The 16861-nt window shown below is 45.8% G+C and overlaps 2 protein-coding genes across 2 annotated transcripts in view; both read left to right on the top strand.

Annotated features, from left to right (window-relative positions):
* Window positions 1-16861, top strand: part of LOC311003559 (protein NLRC3-like) — a gene marked incomplete at both ends in the record, with an annotated part of 385386 nt that overhangs the window by 61190 nt on the left and 307335 nt on the right. The window lies entirely within an intron of this gene.
* Window positions 1-16861, top strand: part of LOC311003453 (histone-lysine N-methyltransferase 2C-like) — an 81474-nt gene that overhangs the window by 36463 nt on the left and 28150 nt on the right. The window contains exons 21-42 of the mRNA XM_083995220.1: window positions 95-276; window positions 370-534; window positions 635-744; window positions 880-942; window positions 1726-1828; window positions 2046-2149; window positions 2356-2484; window positions 3169-3273; window positions 4141-4265; window positions 4376-4571; window positions 4726-4803; window positions 5176-5211; window positions 5625-5768; window positions 7006-7038; window positions 7187-7315; window positions 8606-8953; window positions 9197-9270; window positions 10254-10457; window positions 11715-11849; window positions 13528-14149; window positions 14750-15561; window positions 16371-16649. Of these exons, the coding sequence (XP_083851346.1) occupies window positions 95-276; window positions 370-534; window positions 635-744; window positions 880-942; window positions 1726-1828; window positions 2046-2149; window positions 2356-2484; window positions 3169-3273; window positions 4141-4265; window positions 4376-4571; window positions 4726-4803; window positions 5176-5211; window positions 5625-5768; window positions 7006-7038; window positions 7187-7315; window positions 8606-8953; window positions 9197-9270; window positions 10254-10457; window positions 11715-11849; window positions 13528-14149; window positions 14750-15561; window positions 16371-16649 (4176 nt within the window). The remainder of the gene's footprint in view (window positions 1-94; window positions 277-369; window positions 535-634; window positions 745-879; window positions 943-1725; window positions 1829-2045; window positions 2150-2355; window positions 2485-3168; window positions 3274-4140; window positions 4266-4375; window positions 4572-4725; window positions 4804-5175; window positions 5212-5624; window positions 5769-7005; window positions 7039-7186; window positions 7316-8605; window positions 8954-9196; window positions 9271-10253; window positions 10458-11714; window positions 11850-13527; window positions 14150-14749; window positions 15562-16370; window positions 16650-16861) is intronic.

Here is a 16861-nt window from a genome sequence, read left to right as displayed (position 1 = left end):
GTGCTGATAATTGAATTATTTTATAATAACTAATCTGGTTAATTGTCCTGTAATCAGACTCCCCTGCTTTAATCTGTTTCCTCTCTGTGTTCAGATCACCCGGGTGGTTCTCACCAAAGGTTGGCGCTGTCTGGAGTGTACCGTGTGCGAGGCGTGTGGCGAGGCCAGCGACCCCGGCCGCCTGTTGCTATGTGACGACTGTGACATCAGCTACCACACCTACTGCCTGGACCCGCCCCTCCATACAGTACCTAAAGGAGCCTGGAAGTGCAAGTGGTGGGTCCACCCGTCCGTCACCCGTCCACCGCCGCACTTCCTGCCTGTCTCCACCTCTCTAACTGTGTGTGTGTGTGTGTGTGTTGTCCTCAGGTGTGTGTGGTGCGTACAGTGTGGCTCCGCCTCCCCCGGGCTGCACTGTGACTGGCAGAGTAATTACAGCCGTTGCGGACCATGCGCTAGTCTGAGCCGCTGTCCTCTGTGTCAGAGACAGTACACACAGGACGACCTCATACTGCAGTGTCAGCAGTGCGACAGGTAACACACACACAAACATGCTGATGGTAGATTAAAGAAGCTGGTTTATTCATTCATCTCTGCACATTGACGTGACCATTGGTTGTTTGTGTGTGTGTAGGTGGGTCCACGCGTTGTGTCAGGGTCTGACCACCGAGGACGAGGTGGAGGTTGCTGCTGATGAAGGCTTCGACTGCTCGCTGTGCAGGACAAACGGCCGCGGCTCCTTAGGTAAACCAGCACACACACTCTCAACAGCTGTGTCCCCATTCAGTGAGAATGTAATTACACACAGTAACCACAGAGCTTCACCTGTCTCACAGCAGTGTGTGTGTGTGTGTGTGTGTGTATGTGTGTTTATTTCAGTGAGGCCAGAAAGGTTTGATTCCCCCTACATGGCTCAGATCATCTCCAGGGTCAGAGAACCAGGTCAGTCTGACTGCTTTCTGTTTCATAGAGATCTAAACCCCCACTCATCATGATCTCATCACAGCAACAACATTTTACATTATTACTTCTTTCTCTCTCTTTCTCTCTCTTTATTTCTTTCTGTTTTGCTTCTTGCTTTCTACCCCTCTCGATCGCTATCTATGTACCTCTTTCTATCTATCCATCCCCCTCTCTCTGTCTTTCTTTCTTTTCTCTATCTACCCCTTTTCTCTGTTTTTTACTTCTTTTTTCTTTCTTTCTACCCCTCTCTCTATCTTTATCTATCTCTTTCTATCTATCCACACCCTTTCTTTCTTTCTTTCTTTCTTTCTTTCTTTCTTTCTTTCTTTCTTTCTTTCTTTCTTTCTTTCTTTCTTTCTTTCTTTCTTTCTTTCTTTCTTTCTTCCTTCCTTCCTTCCTTCAAATTCTTCAACTGTTACACATGCAGTATTTCAACAGTTTTTTCTACCTTTTTAACATTTTCTTCAGTTGCTTTTAGCATTCACGCGCATTTCCTGCTGGAAATGCTTCTTTTACATTTTCCTGAAAAGTGTTATTTCTCTCACTGAAGGATTTCTAATATTGATGGATAACATGGTTCTATCCTGTCTCTCTGTATTTGTACACTTAACCCATCACCATATTATATTGTGTAATCACACAGTGGGTACTATTTTAGTTAAGGGTTGCATCATTACATTGCAGTGAATTAGTTGCATATACATTTTTTTAAATACATTATTAATGATAGAGGTGGTAATGTGTGTGTATGTGTTTGTGCAGAAATAAAGACCTACACTCAGGATGGAGTGTGTCTCACAGAGTCAGGTCTGTCTCACCTTCAGTCTCTGGTTGAACCTCTGACATCACCACGCAAGTACCGCAGGTAAATGCTCTGCTCTCTTCTTCTGCTAGTAGACCCTGAATGCAACATGTGGTAGAAAAATGGGGTCAGAGGAATGTGAGAGAATGTGTTAATGAGTGTAACCTCTGAGCAGGAAAAGGTTTTATTCAGGACTTTGTCCTCTGACATCAATACAAACACAAGGAGGTGATGAGTCATGAGACTGATCAGCTGTTTCCTGTCTGCATCCCACCTGCAGGTGTAAACCCAAACTGAAACTGAGGATCATCAATCAGAACAGTGTGTCTGTGCTCCAGACCCCACCGGACCTGGACACTCCTACTGAGCAGGACCACAGCCGAGGTCAGACCTCACACAGACACACACCAACACACACTCCAGACTTTCTATGCTTGTAGGGACCATGTAATGAAGTCACTGGTGCCTTTGAACCTCACTGCAGATTTTGGTACAAACCAACAATGAGACCACAATAGAATTCAGTTTAGTGTCAGTCATCAATTATTGTTATTGTCACTGTCATCATTATCATGTCCGATTTCCCCCAGGAGACTTGGAGTGTGAGATGAAATCAGACTCCAGCCCAGAGAGAGACCATGCCCACGATGACGATGGTTCCAAGGAGCCCGAGATCACCGATGGCAACAAGAAGAGGAAGAGGAAACCCTACAGGCCCGGTGAGGACAGTTGAGACAGGGTGTACAAGTGCATCTCAATAAATTAGAATATCATGGAAAAGATTATCAGTAATTCAATTCAAAAAGTGAAATTAATACATTATATAGATTCATTACACACAGAATGGAACTTGTCATGTCTTTTATTTATTTAATTTTATTTATTTCTAATGATTATGGCTTCCATTAAAGAAGACCTCATTTACAATCTCTCAAAAAATTTGAATATTACAAAAAAGACCAATTTAAAAAAAAGTATTTTTAATATGGAAATGTTGGCCTTCTGAAAGTATGTGCATCTATATGCTCTCAACACTTGGTTGGGGTTGATTGACTTGAAATTCTGGAAATAGACTTTTCCATGTTACTCTAGTTTATTGAGATGCACCTGTAAAACTCAAGGATGTGGGACATTGAAACATCCTGGGACACTATGAGTGATAGGCTAACAGCCAATCATGTATCAGCTGTGTAGTTGGGTTGCAGCGCCGTCTCCAGCTGTGTTTATTGACAACAGGATTATGAACAAAAAAGGAGCCCTTAGCTCGTTGGTATGGTAACGGTAACAGGTGACTGTTACTGTGTGTCTGCAGCGGCGATAATGAAGCAGCCGCCACTGAAACGCTCGATGGAGCCTCTGATTAAACATGCTGTCTTCATCTCTCTGCTGTCTCTGTGTCTCAGGCATCGGGGGGTTCATGGTGCGTCAGCGTGGAGGGAAGGCCGGTCCAAGCAGAATGAAACTGTGCAGAAAAGATTCAGCAGAGACGCTGCCGGGCCGAGACGAAGGTAAGACATGTACAGTACCTGTTTTTTGTGATCACATTTTTACAACAATCATCATTCAACAGCACATAAATTAAGTAATTAAGTAATTGCCGTATATAAACAAGTGCATACCCATGTACACACACACACACAGATACACACATATATGTCGAGTAAAAATGATAATAAAATGAAAACATAAAACTAAAATGAAGATATAACTGAAAATAAATAAATAATAGAAATACAAAATGCAAGTAAGTAAAATACATAAAATGTCACAAATGCAAAAGGAAAAAAGTGCCATTGAAGCATAACTTAGTTAGATCTATCTGCCATCCACAGTTTGCAGTACATAGTAAAAACCCAAACAGGGAACATAAACCAAAGAAAACAAGACCAGATGGGGGAAGGGGGGTCTCAGTTCACACCAAAATGCCTTTGAGAGCCTCAACTGTTCGAGCCCAGTACAATGTCACTTCCTCTTTTGCACCATGGATGCATGCTGTGGACAATTCCAGAAGCGCAACATCGTGAAGTTGAGCAGCCACTGTCGCTGAGTTAGTATATGGGGTGGTTTCCACCTTGTTGCAATCATTTTTTTAGCTGCAGTTAAGCCAGCCAGAAACACGCGCTTTGAGGATTTCAAAAGTATCAGTTGAGAGAGATAATTTAAAATAAAAACAGATGTGGACAGGGGGATGGGAATGGACAATAGCAACGACAGTTCACTCTGCACCATTTTCCAAAAATGTGTAACCCCTGGGCATTCCCAAATCATGTGGAAAAAGGAGACATGTACCTGTTGTCACGCCTCTATATGTATGAGTGTCTGTCATCTGTAACCGTGGGTAATAATGGTTTCAACTTGTTTGTGGCTTTTATCAGGCCTGCTGGATGCTGATATTGCCATGGAAACGGCGCCTCTTGCAGACCAGACAATGGAGAAGGTAAAGAAGAGGTACAGGAAGAAGAAGACGAAGTTGGAAGAGGCGTTCCCATCGTACCTCCAGGTGATTCATACGCTCGTTCATTCACTTACTCGCACACACACATGCACGCACACACACACTCACAGCGGCGCAGTGGATGCCAGCATTCATGCTGACTGTCCCTGATGCAGGAGGCTTTCTTTGGTCGGGACCTACTGGACCGGAGCCGGCAGGCGGACAGGAGAGCTGTCCCCGAGACACCGGGCAGCAACCAGTCAGGAGCCGCAGCAAGTGACATCAAAAGCCCCACCCCTGGTTTCTATGGCCACGCCCCCCAAGCACAGCTAGTTGGTGCCATGGCAACCAGCAAGAAGCAGGGGACACTGCGTGAGTTCTATTTTTGCTTATTGGAGATCATGTGGTTTTTCTTTTTTTAATTGTTTCGTCTTATCATTAGATCTTCATCGTTCATTGTGTTTGATTTACATTGTGAATCGCCTGTGTGTGTCGTCATGGTGATTGTGTGTGTGTTACCATCCAGCCATGTCAGAAGAAGCTCTAATGGATCTGTCTGATGTTCTCAACACTGACCCTCACATACTGGCCACAGGACACACAGGTACATCATCTCCCCCTGGAAACTCTTGGCCTCTGTTCATTCATATACATTTATTTATCACAGTCTCACCTGAAAAATGAAATGAAAGCTCAAGAAAGTGACAGAACAGTCCTAAGATAAAAGATTTGCACTGTCACACAGTGATGTCCGATACAACTGACAGTGAGACGTCCTCGGGTCATTTGGACTGAGCTCATCTTTATGTGATTGCTGCATGTTTCATTAGGTTTTAGCAGCTGTTAGCTTGTCTGCTGTACAGATGGAGAATGAAAAAGTGACACAAAGAAAGAAGTTTGTTGTTTCCCAGGCTGCAGGGCTGATGGAGTTGAACACGTGGGAGGTCTGATAATACTTGTGAATGTTTGTTTTCAGGTCAGTTCCAGGTGGAGCGCTCCCCCTCTCCCTTTGGTAAGACACAGGACGACCTTCTCCTTCCTCCTTCAGCTCCTGTAGATAAAACCTCCTCCCTCTTCTCTTGCAGATAAAGTCTACAGCTTTTTCTTCTCCAGACGAATCCTACAGCTTCTTTGTCTCCTGCAGATTAAATCTACTGCTTCCTTTCCTCCAGATAAAACCTACTGTATCTTCTTCTCCCGTAGATAGATCAACTGCTTCTTCTCATCCTCCTGTAGATAAAACCTGCTGCTTCTTCTTCTCCAGATCAAATCTTCAGCTTCTCAAAATAAAACGCACTTTCTGTTCTTCTTTTTCTCATGCAGCTTAAACCTGTTCACCTCCTGCAGTGTCCTGCTCACCTCCTCTCTGTCCATCCTTTCACTCGGGACATTATTTAACCTATCTGTCTGTCTTGTCTCTTTCAGCCGGGCTTGACATCAGCTCCATGGCCAACGACTCGTCTCTGAGCTCTGTCATGACAGGAAGTGGTGGGCGTGGCCAGAGGTTGGTGCAGGAGGAACCTCTGGATGCCATCTTGAGTCCTGAGCTGGACAAGATGGTCACTGACGGTGAGGGATTTCTGTGAATGATGTTCCAGGCAAATTGGAAAAATATAATATCAGAATCTTTTTGGTTGGAGGGCCATCTTCTGTCTTAATCATGAGGTGCATTCTGATTTTATGGTGAAGGTCCTCACTAGAAAGTGTGCTTTGTGTGCTTCTGCACCTTAAAGGGACAACAAGGAGTTTTGGAAAAGCGAAGTGTTTTCACACTACATTTATGAGCCTCCGCGCACCGTGAAATTCTTTGACCGGCGCAAGACAGACTCATGTTTTCATTCATCAAGAATTAAAGTCAGAGGTTGGAAGACGATCACATACCGTCGTAGTTCCGACCATAAACGGAGATTCGGCGGCGTTATTCTCATGAGCATCCGCGAAACCGAAAGTAAGGAAACGTTGGTCGGCTCGACCAGCATTTCCACCACCACTAATAATAACAAAATAACTATAGAGACAAAACGATATATTGATCGAAAATGGGCCCATTAACAAGTGGTAACGTAGATTCATCCACATTAATATGAGACTTTTTTATTGTCGCAGAATTTTTTGTTCGGCCGATGGAGAAACTCCTTGTTGTCCCTTTTAAATGCTTTTTGTCACAGTTGTTCTTCACTCACAGTGCTGTTTGCTATTAACAAACAAACCTCACTTATTATTCATATGGAGCACTGCTTCATACTGTACAGCACTGTCATTTATTTTTGAGATACTACTATATGGAGGTTATTTGCAGTTAACAAGCCAGCCTTAGTTAACTTGAAAGCAGGTCTCCACCACTGTGAATTGTAGCCGGTGTCACACTGTTGTTGGTCTGCTCCAGTTGAGAACATGCACATGTTCCATTATGCAAAGCCCACGAGGCTGCAGAGCAGGAGGAGTCCAGACTGTTAGCAGCAGTTAGCAGGCTAGCTGCTAGTTCCCAACAGCTGACAGGGTCCTGAGTTTTTGAAATTAAATATATATATTTTTTGTGATCAAATGTTTTTATTTTTATTTGTAGCAGTGTCATCAACAAATATGTTGAACAGACATTATACACATATCCCGCCCTACCCACTCCTCAGACCTTAACCATTTGATGAAAACTAATCATAACAGAGAAGGAAATTAAAAACAGAAAATAAATATCTAAATACTTAAGCTTTTATCTATGACTCATATGCCAAACATTGCAAACGTGTGTGTTTGTGTGTGTATATATGCATATGCAGCTTAGTAATCTGTAACATAATTGTTTCAGGTGCGATCCTCAGCAAACTCTACAAGATCCCAGGTAAGACTGAACACACTGAATGTCACCTATAATTGTCACTGGTAGTGTCACATGGATGAAAACAAAACACTGGTCCACTAGTTCAGAGAGCTAGACAACAGTTTGAAGACTGGGGGTGACGTTGCTCTGGTTGTTGTTTGTCCTGCAGAGCTGGAGGGGAAGGATGTGGAGGAGGTGTTCACTGCTGTTCTCAGTCCAAACAGCAGCAACAACCAACAAGAGCAGAGCCATCACACACACAGCGCCGCTGCAGGGGGCAAGACCCACTCACAAACAGGTACACACTCATCACACACTCTGTTCAGCCTGTAACAGACATGCAGAGCTGAAGTACAGGAGCTTGGCTTCATGGCGTTTGAGTCGAGACAGAAACATCTTTTAAAACATAGAACGTGATCATAATGTTTTTATTGTCCTTATTTAATCCATCCGACATCACAAGTCAGACTTCACAGTGAAATGATCCTGTGTCGTTCATGTTTAGTTCATCCTTTAAAGGTCCCATATCATGCCCCTTTTCCACAAATTAAAATAGTTCCCAGGTGTCTTAAAGACATGTCTGTGACATGCTTCGGTCAAAATCCCCCAAGGATCAAACATCACAGCTCTTTTCATCCTCTCTAAACAGCCCTGTCCAGAACGGCTGCTTTCAGTGCCTGTCCCTTTAAATGCAAATGAACCACTGCTTGCCCCGCCCCTTCTACTGGTACCAGGTAGGGGTGGTATTACCACATGTATTTCAATCTAGGGAGCCTAAAAATTTCAGATTTTTTTTGTCAATTCTCACATTTTGGGGGCAGGAAGGCAAGACAAACTCCCAAATATATGTTAAAGAGCCTGTGATATTTCCATAATATGTCCCCTTTAAGTTTGTTTTACATTAAAGCAGAAGTAAGCGATCCGGTCGTTTTGGGTAATGCTGTGTTCCAGGCAGGCTTTTGAAACCCTAAATTACAGCTTCAAGTCACAACTTACGACTTTGTAGCGTTCCAGGCAACCCACTCGTGTTTTTCCGACCTGTTTTACCTGTGAAAGTCACTATAACGGCCACTCGTAACTTCCGACCCGTGAACTCGCACCATATCGAACTGGTATGACTTCACAGGTCGGAAAAACACAAGTTACGAGTTGCCTTGAACGCACCATAACAGTCCTCGTACCTACGTCACCACATTCACGCGCATCCCTTGGCTGCACACACAGCCCTTCATGCCGTTATCTCTCCTCATTGGATAAAAATTGTAGGATACGAGAAAAGTTTTCTCCTCGGCTCAGAGCAGAGCAGAGTGACTGAGAGACCCGTGTTTCGGTCCAAACACTCTATGTGAGTGATTGCTGTCGGAAGATATAACTATTTAAGACTTAGATTAAAGCAGAAGTAAGTGATATATTTGTGTTAATATATCAAGACAATAAAATGTGAGAGGACAGTGAATAAACACTGTCACAGTCCAAGGTGGCATCTTCAGTGTTGCCTACTGTGACAGGAAACACAAAGATTGGATAGTTTTCTGAACTAATTGCTTCCGTTGATTATTAAAAAAAAAAAAATTCTGTCTCTGAGCAGCCACCGTGTATCCACGCCTGCCGGTGATGAACGGCCTGATGGGAGCTGCTCCTCACTTCTCCAACGCTCCTGTGATGCCCAGCGGTGTCCAGGCCCCAGCCGGCTTTAGGATGCCCCCTCCTGAGGGACCTGCCTCCACCCCGCTACCTGGCCCCGGCCCCAGCGCGGGCCCCGCGCTGGCCCCAGCCAATCAGGCACCAGCAGGAGAGGGCGAGCAGGACGTGTTGTCCACAGCTCAGAGGGGCATGTTGAAGTGGGAGAAAGAAGAAACTCTAGGAGAGCTGGCCACCGTGGCTCCGGTCCTCTACTGCAACACCAACTTCCCCCAGCTGAAGGAGCAGTATCCTGGTACTCACACACACACACACACACACACACACTCACACACTTACATGTCTGCAGATGGAGATGACCACCTAGTGGGCTCACAGGATGTAATGTGTTAGACTGGGTACAGTCACAGCTGGAACACTGAAATAATACTTCAATAAACAACTAATACAAGATTAAACCAACACAAACCAACCTCACTGACAGATTGAGTGATTAGATTAACCTGTGATCACTGGTGTGTTTGTGTGTGTGTGTCAGACTGGTCCACCAGAGTGAAGCAGATTGCCAAGCTGTGGAGGAAAGCCAGCTCTCAGGACAGAGCTCCCTTTGTGGTGAGTGCGACGATGATGTTTTTGGATTGATGCCTGGCTACGACACTAAATTATTAACAACACATCATTAATACTTTTTATTTTCTAATCTTTTTTTTCATGATTGTAAATGTCTTGTATCACGTCACTCGCTGAATCCATCTGCATATTTTTTCTTTCATCTATGGTTAATGTTTATCTAATTAATCCCTAAAGAGAAACAGAATCATCTATGTGTCTGTCACCATGTATTATCTTCAGTGTCATGAATGGAGACGGAGATGGAAGGGTTCAAGAGTTCACTAGTTCAGGACCTAATTAGAAACATGTCATTTTTGGTGGTTTTAGGTTGAATGATACAAATATAAATTGGAAAAACAGATAATGATGCTGATAACGAGGTTTGATGTTCATACACAGGTGTCTTCTTCAGTCCTGGAGAATCCAGTCACTCTAAACACACTGCTAATGATATGATTGAATATAAATGATGTGACATTGTCAAATATATATGACAAAAACCTAGAATTACCCACTGGAAACAGGCACTGTCCCTCTGATGCTCCTTGGGTCACTCGGTTGAAGTGGCACCAAAGGCTAGAGCGCAGAAGTCATATTCTTACTCTTTCAAACTATTGATTTGATAGTATTTTTCCATCTTAGCTGGGCTAAAGACTCCTGTGAAATGAATTAAAGCCTGTCCCATATCAATGCCTTTCTCAGATATGAGCTGGCTCAGTTTGGCACTTGAAACAAGAAAGGCCCAGGGTTTTATTTGAGAATTTATGGAGGATAGAAAAGTTGTGGCCCCAGAGGAACCCCATAAGTTAGACTAGACCATGTCGGAACAGTTTTAGATCTTTGCTGAGTGCAATCTTAAATGATGTCAAGCTGCAGAATGGTTAATCAATAAGACCCTGCACAGACACTGAAATAAGATGTTTTTATAGAGGGAGCACTTCCACAGTCAGTCTGTGTCAATGAGACCTTCTCTTCCTCCACAGCAAAAAGCCCGGGATAACCGGGCAGCTCAGCGCATCAACAAGGTGCAGCTGTCCAACGATCCGCTCAAACGCCAACCGCCTTCGCAGCAGCCCTTGCTGCCACCGGGACCGTACGACCCCGTTACCATGGAGACAGACATGGCATTCAAGGACCCGCAGAGGCCCAGAGAGACAGAGCAGGAGCAGGAGTGGAAGTTCCGACAGGTGAGCCGAGTTTCAGCGTGTTTGTCTTTAACACATCATCCCCCATTGAATAGAAACGGAGAGAGAAACCAACACCAGACTCCAGTCACAGACCTCAGCTTTTAAACAGGTTTAGCTTCTCCAGCTTCTCCACAGCTGCAAAGAAAAGTTCTCTTTTATATTCTATTTGTCATGTTTGAACTCAAACCATACATAAAACCTGTAGATGCTGCATGAAAAACAGTTTGGAAACAAAGAACTGGAGGGCATCACAATTTAAGGGTCAGGTGAAGAAAAATACTTAAAGGGATAGTTAAACATTTTGGCAAATTTGCCTAATTTGCAGATTCGTGAGCTGCTCAGCTAATGCTACGGAGGTGTATTATTGGGTGTATTGTACTTTCGCCTTTCCCTCAAAACTCATCAAATACACAATCCAACAACTCCAAAACACTTTCATTGACAAGTTGTGACCTGCACATTCACCAGGCTATGAGATAATTAATGTCTAATTATGTAACATTACGACACATGAAGCAAATACTCGGAACTACTTGCCTTTCTTGAAATCGCTCCGCCCAGCAGCCGTGTCTGGAATGTAGTTCCGGCTACACATTTGACATCGACAACAACTCTGTCTCGTAATGTTACATTATTATCTCATAACGTGGGGAATGTGCAGGTCACAACTTATCCAAGTGGGCGTTTTGGAGTTGTTGGGTTGTATATTTAGTTTAATGAGGGAAAGGCGAAAATACCGTTCGCCTCCATTGTGTTAGCTGAGCAGCTCACATCTCTGCCCCACTGATCTAAAAACATCTTGCACCATCAATTTATGGTAATGAACCTACTACTATGACTATACAGTATATACTGTCTATTATGGTAATAGGCAAATTTGCCAAAATGTTGAACTATCCCTTTAAATGAGTGCACCAGTCACTCTCAGAAGATTAGCTTTTATTATTAATCAAACAACTAAACTGTTTCCAGACACAATTAAAATCAAATGCAGTTCTGATCGTTCAATGAGAGTAGGGATCTGGACCACTTTACTTTTGTTCACCAGCAGGTCTGTCACTGTGGCAGGATGGTGTTGGTTTCCTGCTCTGAGTAGTAACCATAGTAACCATTAGGCTGCATGTCAGGGGGCTGCAGACAGATGAAAAAAGAGTATGCAGAACTGTTGTCATTGTGTCACTGATGAAGATGATGTGTTATGTTTGCTGAGCCTCACTCGCTCCAACTAATGTCTCTGATGTAATTGTCCTTGAAAAGGGAGAGGTAAATGACAGATGGGGAGCCGGTAAGAAGAGGCAGGAAAATCTCCCCCAATGCAAAGCCCTAAAATCACCAACAGATAAAGATTGTCCCTACCAGGCATCTGTAGCAGGAGGTGGAAAAGAGGCTCTGGTAAGATCTCAAGGCGAACCTGTTCGAGGCAGACTTCCTGGATCCATGACCCTCTGAAATCCTCTTCCTGTCCTGGATCAGTGCTGATCTGGCTGTCACTTACCTGTAGGCCTGCAGCTACAGACACTGTTTACAGCTCTGTTTACACTTGTGCGAATGCTGTGACATTAACTTTTATCATTGATCTGTTTATAACTGATCATTCATACATTGATCATTAATCACGTATCAAGCAGAAGCCTCATCTGTTGTCTGGTTTCAGGTTCCTGGTTTTCTCTCCCAGTAAACTGAACAGAGTTCTGATCTGCTGATCAGAACATCTCACTGATCCATTACTGATCAATCTTAAAATCAGGTTAAAGTTAATTAATCCAAGTCTTCTAGGAATTACGAGATAAGTGTTGTGATGTGAGCTCGTTGTCTAAACTTCACTGATCTCAGAAAATCAAAGCACAAAGCTGAAGCACACACTCCAAACTGAAGAGGATTCCAGACACATGGACCAGGATCAGCCACAGTCATCATCTCTGGGCTAAAGTACAAGTTATTATCAGAAAAGGGTTTGATCTGACTGCATGAGATGAATATGTCACAGATGAAAGTAAACGTAACCAGGCCAGTCACTCTGAGAGAATACAAGTGGAGGTGACCCAGAGTCGGTGTCGGTGGCCTCAGTCTGTCTTAGAACTGACTGCTTTTATTCTAAAGAGGGAAAAGGCCTCGCTCTGAATGTTGGTCTGCTGCTGTCCTTCATCGTCCACCTCACACTGATCTGAGACCAGCGGAGTAAACATGGTCCTGGCTAGGGATGTCACAATTAATCACAGTATTAAACGCCTCAATTATTTAATCGTAAAGGTTCCTCACTTTCCAAAAATGATTATGTTGGAACCATGTCAAACATTTGAATACTTCAAACGTTCGATAATTGGTCCTATATTAATAGATACTTTACATATTTTGATTATATAATAATTAGTAACGCAATTATATTTTGACTATATTTGATTTTACACATTCATAGTATTGTTAAAAGTATTAATATACTAATCGTAATAATCTTGATTATTTCTCTGACAATAATCGTACTAAGAAAATCTATAATCGTGACATCCCTAGTCCTGGCCCCTTGATTTGACTCATCGTGTCACAAATAACTGTGAAAACAGAACATCAGCTTACAATTCAACAAACACACAACAGTCAGGACAACACTGCACAAAACAACTGAAGTAATAATGACAAATGCAGCTACATACGTCCAGGAGAAGGAACACAGTGTGAGGTGTGACTCTCTGAGGGCAGCAGCAGCAGCAGCTTCAGCTTCACTGTGAGCAGGTGTGAAGAACCAGGTGAGAGACAGACAGGAAAGAGCAACACACCCAGAACTAGAATCACAGGAGGACTAAAGCAGTTCTGTCTGACTCTGTCATTAATGATGGAAGTGTTTTAGTCTCCACCATCATCACTGACCCTCCACATCTACTGACTGAGAGAGAGAGACAGAGAGAGAGGGAAAGAGAGCATTACTAGCTGCCATGTCATCATGTTTTAACTCCACCTGTGGAGGCCGATCAACACACTGACATTCATCACTGTCCTGTGTCCCCCTCCTCCTCCTCCTCCTCCTCCTCCTCCTCCTCCTACTGCCTCTCCTGCTGTACGTTCATTTCTTTAGCAAATGCGTCATATGAGTAAACAGCAGGCCAAGATGGAGGCCACGCAGAAGCTGGAGCAGGTGAAGAGCGAGCAGCTGTTGCAGCTGCAGCAGCAGCGCCAGCAGCAGCTGCTCTCCACCCAGCGCCTGCCCGGACACCTGTCCCCCGAGACGGGCAGCCGCAGCCCCATGACCCCCACCCAGCGCTCCGCCGGCGGGGACAACACGTCCCCCCTCCACTCGTCTCAGTTCAGGCAGCACCACCTCCTGCAGGGGGGTCAGGGTCCCGGGCAGGCCGACGACGTCTTCCTCAGACCACAAGTCCCTCCCCCCTCGGGCTTCTCCTCGCTCCCCCACTCCCCCCACGCCTCCTCCCCTCTCCACCAGCCCCCGTCCTCCCCGCAGATGTTCTCCCCTCCCTCCTCCCGCCCCTCCTCGCCATGGGACCCCTACGCCAAGGTGGTGGGGACTCCTCGGCCGTCCCCCGCCCAGTCGGCCGGACCCACGGCCCCCCAGCAGCAGCAGCAGCAGCAGCGTCGTAACTCCCTCAGTGCCTCTCCAGCCCACGATGCCTTCGGTTCCCCCGCACCGTCCCCCGACCCCAAAGTCTCCGACGTCTCCAGGGCCCTCGGACCCCAACCAGGTGATTACTGCTGTCTCCTCACTGTTTTATCTCCTTGTTTCCTCCTCTAGTGACCTCTCCTCCTCGTTTCCTCCTCGTAGTGACCTCTCCTCCTCGTTTCCTCCTCGTAGTGACCTCTCCTCCTCGTTTCCTCCTCGTTTCCTCCTCGTTTCCTCCTCGTTTCCTCCTTGTTTCCTTCTCGTGGTGACCTCTCCTCCTTTATTCCTCCTCATATTAAGGTCTCCATGTTTTCTCCCCATAGCGATATCTTATCCATTATCCTTATCCACCATGTCCTTGTTTCCTCCTGGTGGTGTGCTCCTCTCCTTGCTTCCTCCCTGTAACGATGCACATCAACAACACTCCAAGTGTGAATGTACTCAACTCTAGCCACATGGCTAATTTCCATTGATAGTCCCCCTATACTGAAATAAAGGCAACAGATTAAAGGAGACACAATATAACATTAAGTACAATATTTAAAACCATGAATAAAAAGGAAAAAAAAACAAGCAAAAAAAAAAAACAAAGAAAGTAACACAATCATAATACAATAGTGAGTTACAGTAGACACAGAGGTCCTCCCCCTCCTGACTTGTCCTCCTCCTCTCCTCCCCCCAGGGCTGCAGCAGAGCAGAGCAGTGATGAGCTCGGCCCCCGACCACACAGGCAGACTGCTTGGTATCCGAGCAGCGGAGACCTACCAGAGGCCTCTTCTCAACAGCAACCTCCTCTCAAACCGGCCTGGTGAGATGCTCCAGGGTGGGGTGTTTAAAGCCCCCATGCCCCCACAGCACCTGCCCCAGGAGGTGTTTGGAAACTTAGTAGTAGGAAGGCGAGACCCCCCAAGACCCACAGACCTGGGCTTTGCCCTCCCCCAGTCCCAGGACCCTTCTTTCCCCTCCAGCCCCCTCTCAGGGCTGGGGTCGCCCCACAGAAGCCCCTATGGCCAGGCCCCCGGCACCCCCAGACCCGACTACAGCCAGCAGATGAGCGACCCCCTCAGCCAGCAGTCGCCCATGACATCACGTCCCTCTCCTGATTACACCAATCCTCAGACCCCCGGTACGCCGCGCCCCCACTCTGACCCCTCCTACCTCCCCACCCCCCCTGCTCTGCGACTGGACCAGTTCAACCAGCAGTCTGCCAGCCGCCGGCAGTCCCCCTCCCATCCGACCCACGACCCCTACGGCTCCAACCCCGGGACGCCCCGCCCGTCCGTCTCAGAGCGCTTCCCACGGTCGCCGGGCAACCAGCGGAGCGGCGACTCCTACACGCGGCCCTCCCCAGACCCCTACGCCCAGCAGCCGTCCACACCACGACCTCAGGCCCCCGGAGAGAACTTCATCCCTCAGCAGGCAGGACCAGGGTCCTCACCACTGGCTGCAGGACTTAGTGGAGAGACGGCCCCCTTCACCCCCACACACCACCAGGTAACACACAACACAGGACTCCTGCTGTCTGTCAACACTACATGTTGGGCTCACGTTGTAGACCTGGGTCCAGTTTTTTGTCAGACCTACGTAAAATTCGGTGTATAAGTCCCACTTTACTTCCTTTTTTTTTTCATCTAAAAAGTTGGGTGCGGCTTATACACCGGTGCGACCTATAGACCAAGGTAAATGTCAACCCCGTTTAAAACTGGTATTAACAGCGTTCTCAGTGATCAGACTGCAGTCACATAGAGCTGGACCACTTGAAAGTATGGCAACCAGGGTGCATTGAGGACGGATTGTGATCCGATGGGCCAAACCACCTCCCGGAGGTGGTCGGGGTCGGGGTCGCATTGTGACCACATGTGTGTGAACACATGTATCCGCATACGAGCATGCGGGCAGAACGGCGTTTCCGATGACGGTAATCAACGAGACTCATTTGGGCCCACCATAGTCTCCGACATAAAATAATATTATTGTTATGGGTTTTTTTTTTAAACCACCGTCTCTCATCTCTGTCAGTCAGCCCCTCCTCCTGCTGGACTCGGTCAGAATTACCCCGCGATTTATTTTCTTTTTAAATATAAAATAACAAGAAAGAGCTACACCGCAGCAAAGAAACATGTGGAACCTGTATAATGTTTTTTATTACCAAATAGCAATAGAAAACCTTGTTTTCCCAGTTTGAGGCCCTCAAAAATAGACTGCGACTTATATACCAGTGCGACTTATATTCTGAATTTTACGGTACATTATTATAAAATGTCCTATGTACCTCTGTTTTATTTGAGTTTTTCTCTCTTCAGTTGCAGCAGTCTCCAGGGAGACAACAACAGGACTCGTTTTCCAGAACCCCCAGCAGCCAGACCCCAAAGCACCCTGGCATGTCAGAGGACGGCAGCTTCTCTGGTTTACCCAGTCAGACCCCGGGTCTTGACCCCTTTGAGCAGGGCCACCTGACAGCGGGCCCCTCACAGATGGACAAGACTTCAGTCAATGAAATAGCAGCGCTGGGCGTGGCCTCTTCAGACGGACCAATGAGCATGCTACCTCAGCCTGGTGACTCAGAGGAGAAGCTAAGACAGGTTGGTCCGCTGCTCTCACCTCTCTTGGCTCTCAGTTCTACTGTACTCTACTGTGTTCTGTGTGTTTTAATGCAGGGGTTCCCAACCATCGGGCTGTGGATCATTTGGTACCAGGCCGCAGAGAGAGAATGAAAAAATATATAATAGTTTGTTTTGTCTAATATACACTTACAGTTGCAGTATTTAACCTATTTAAATTACGGGTTCATTGC

This window comes from Trachurus trachurus, assembly GCF_905171665.1.
Source record: "Trachurus trachurus genome assembly, chromosome: 20".
Taxonomy (NCBI): Eukaryota; Metazoa; Chordata; class Actinopteri; order Carangiformes; family Carangidae; genus Trachurus; species Trachurus trachurus.
The sequence above is the reverse complement of the archived record's forward strand: the minus strand, read 5'-3'. Positions and strand labels throughout refer to the sequence as shown.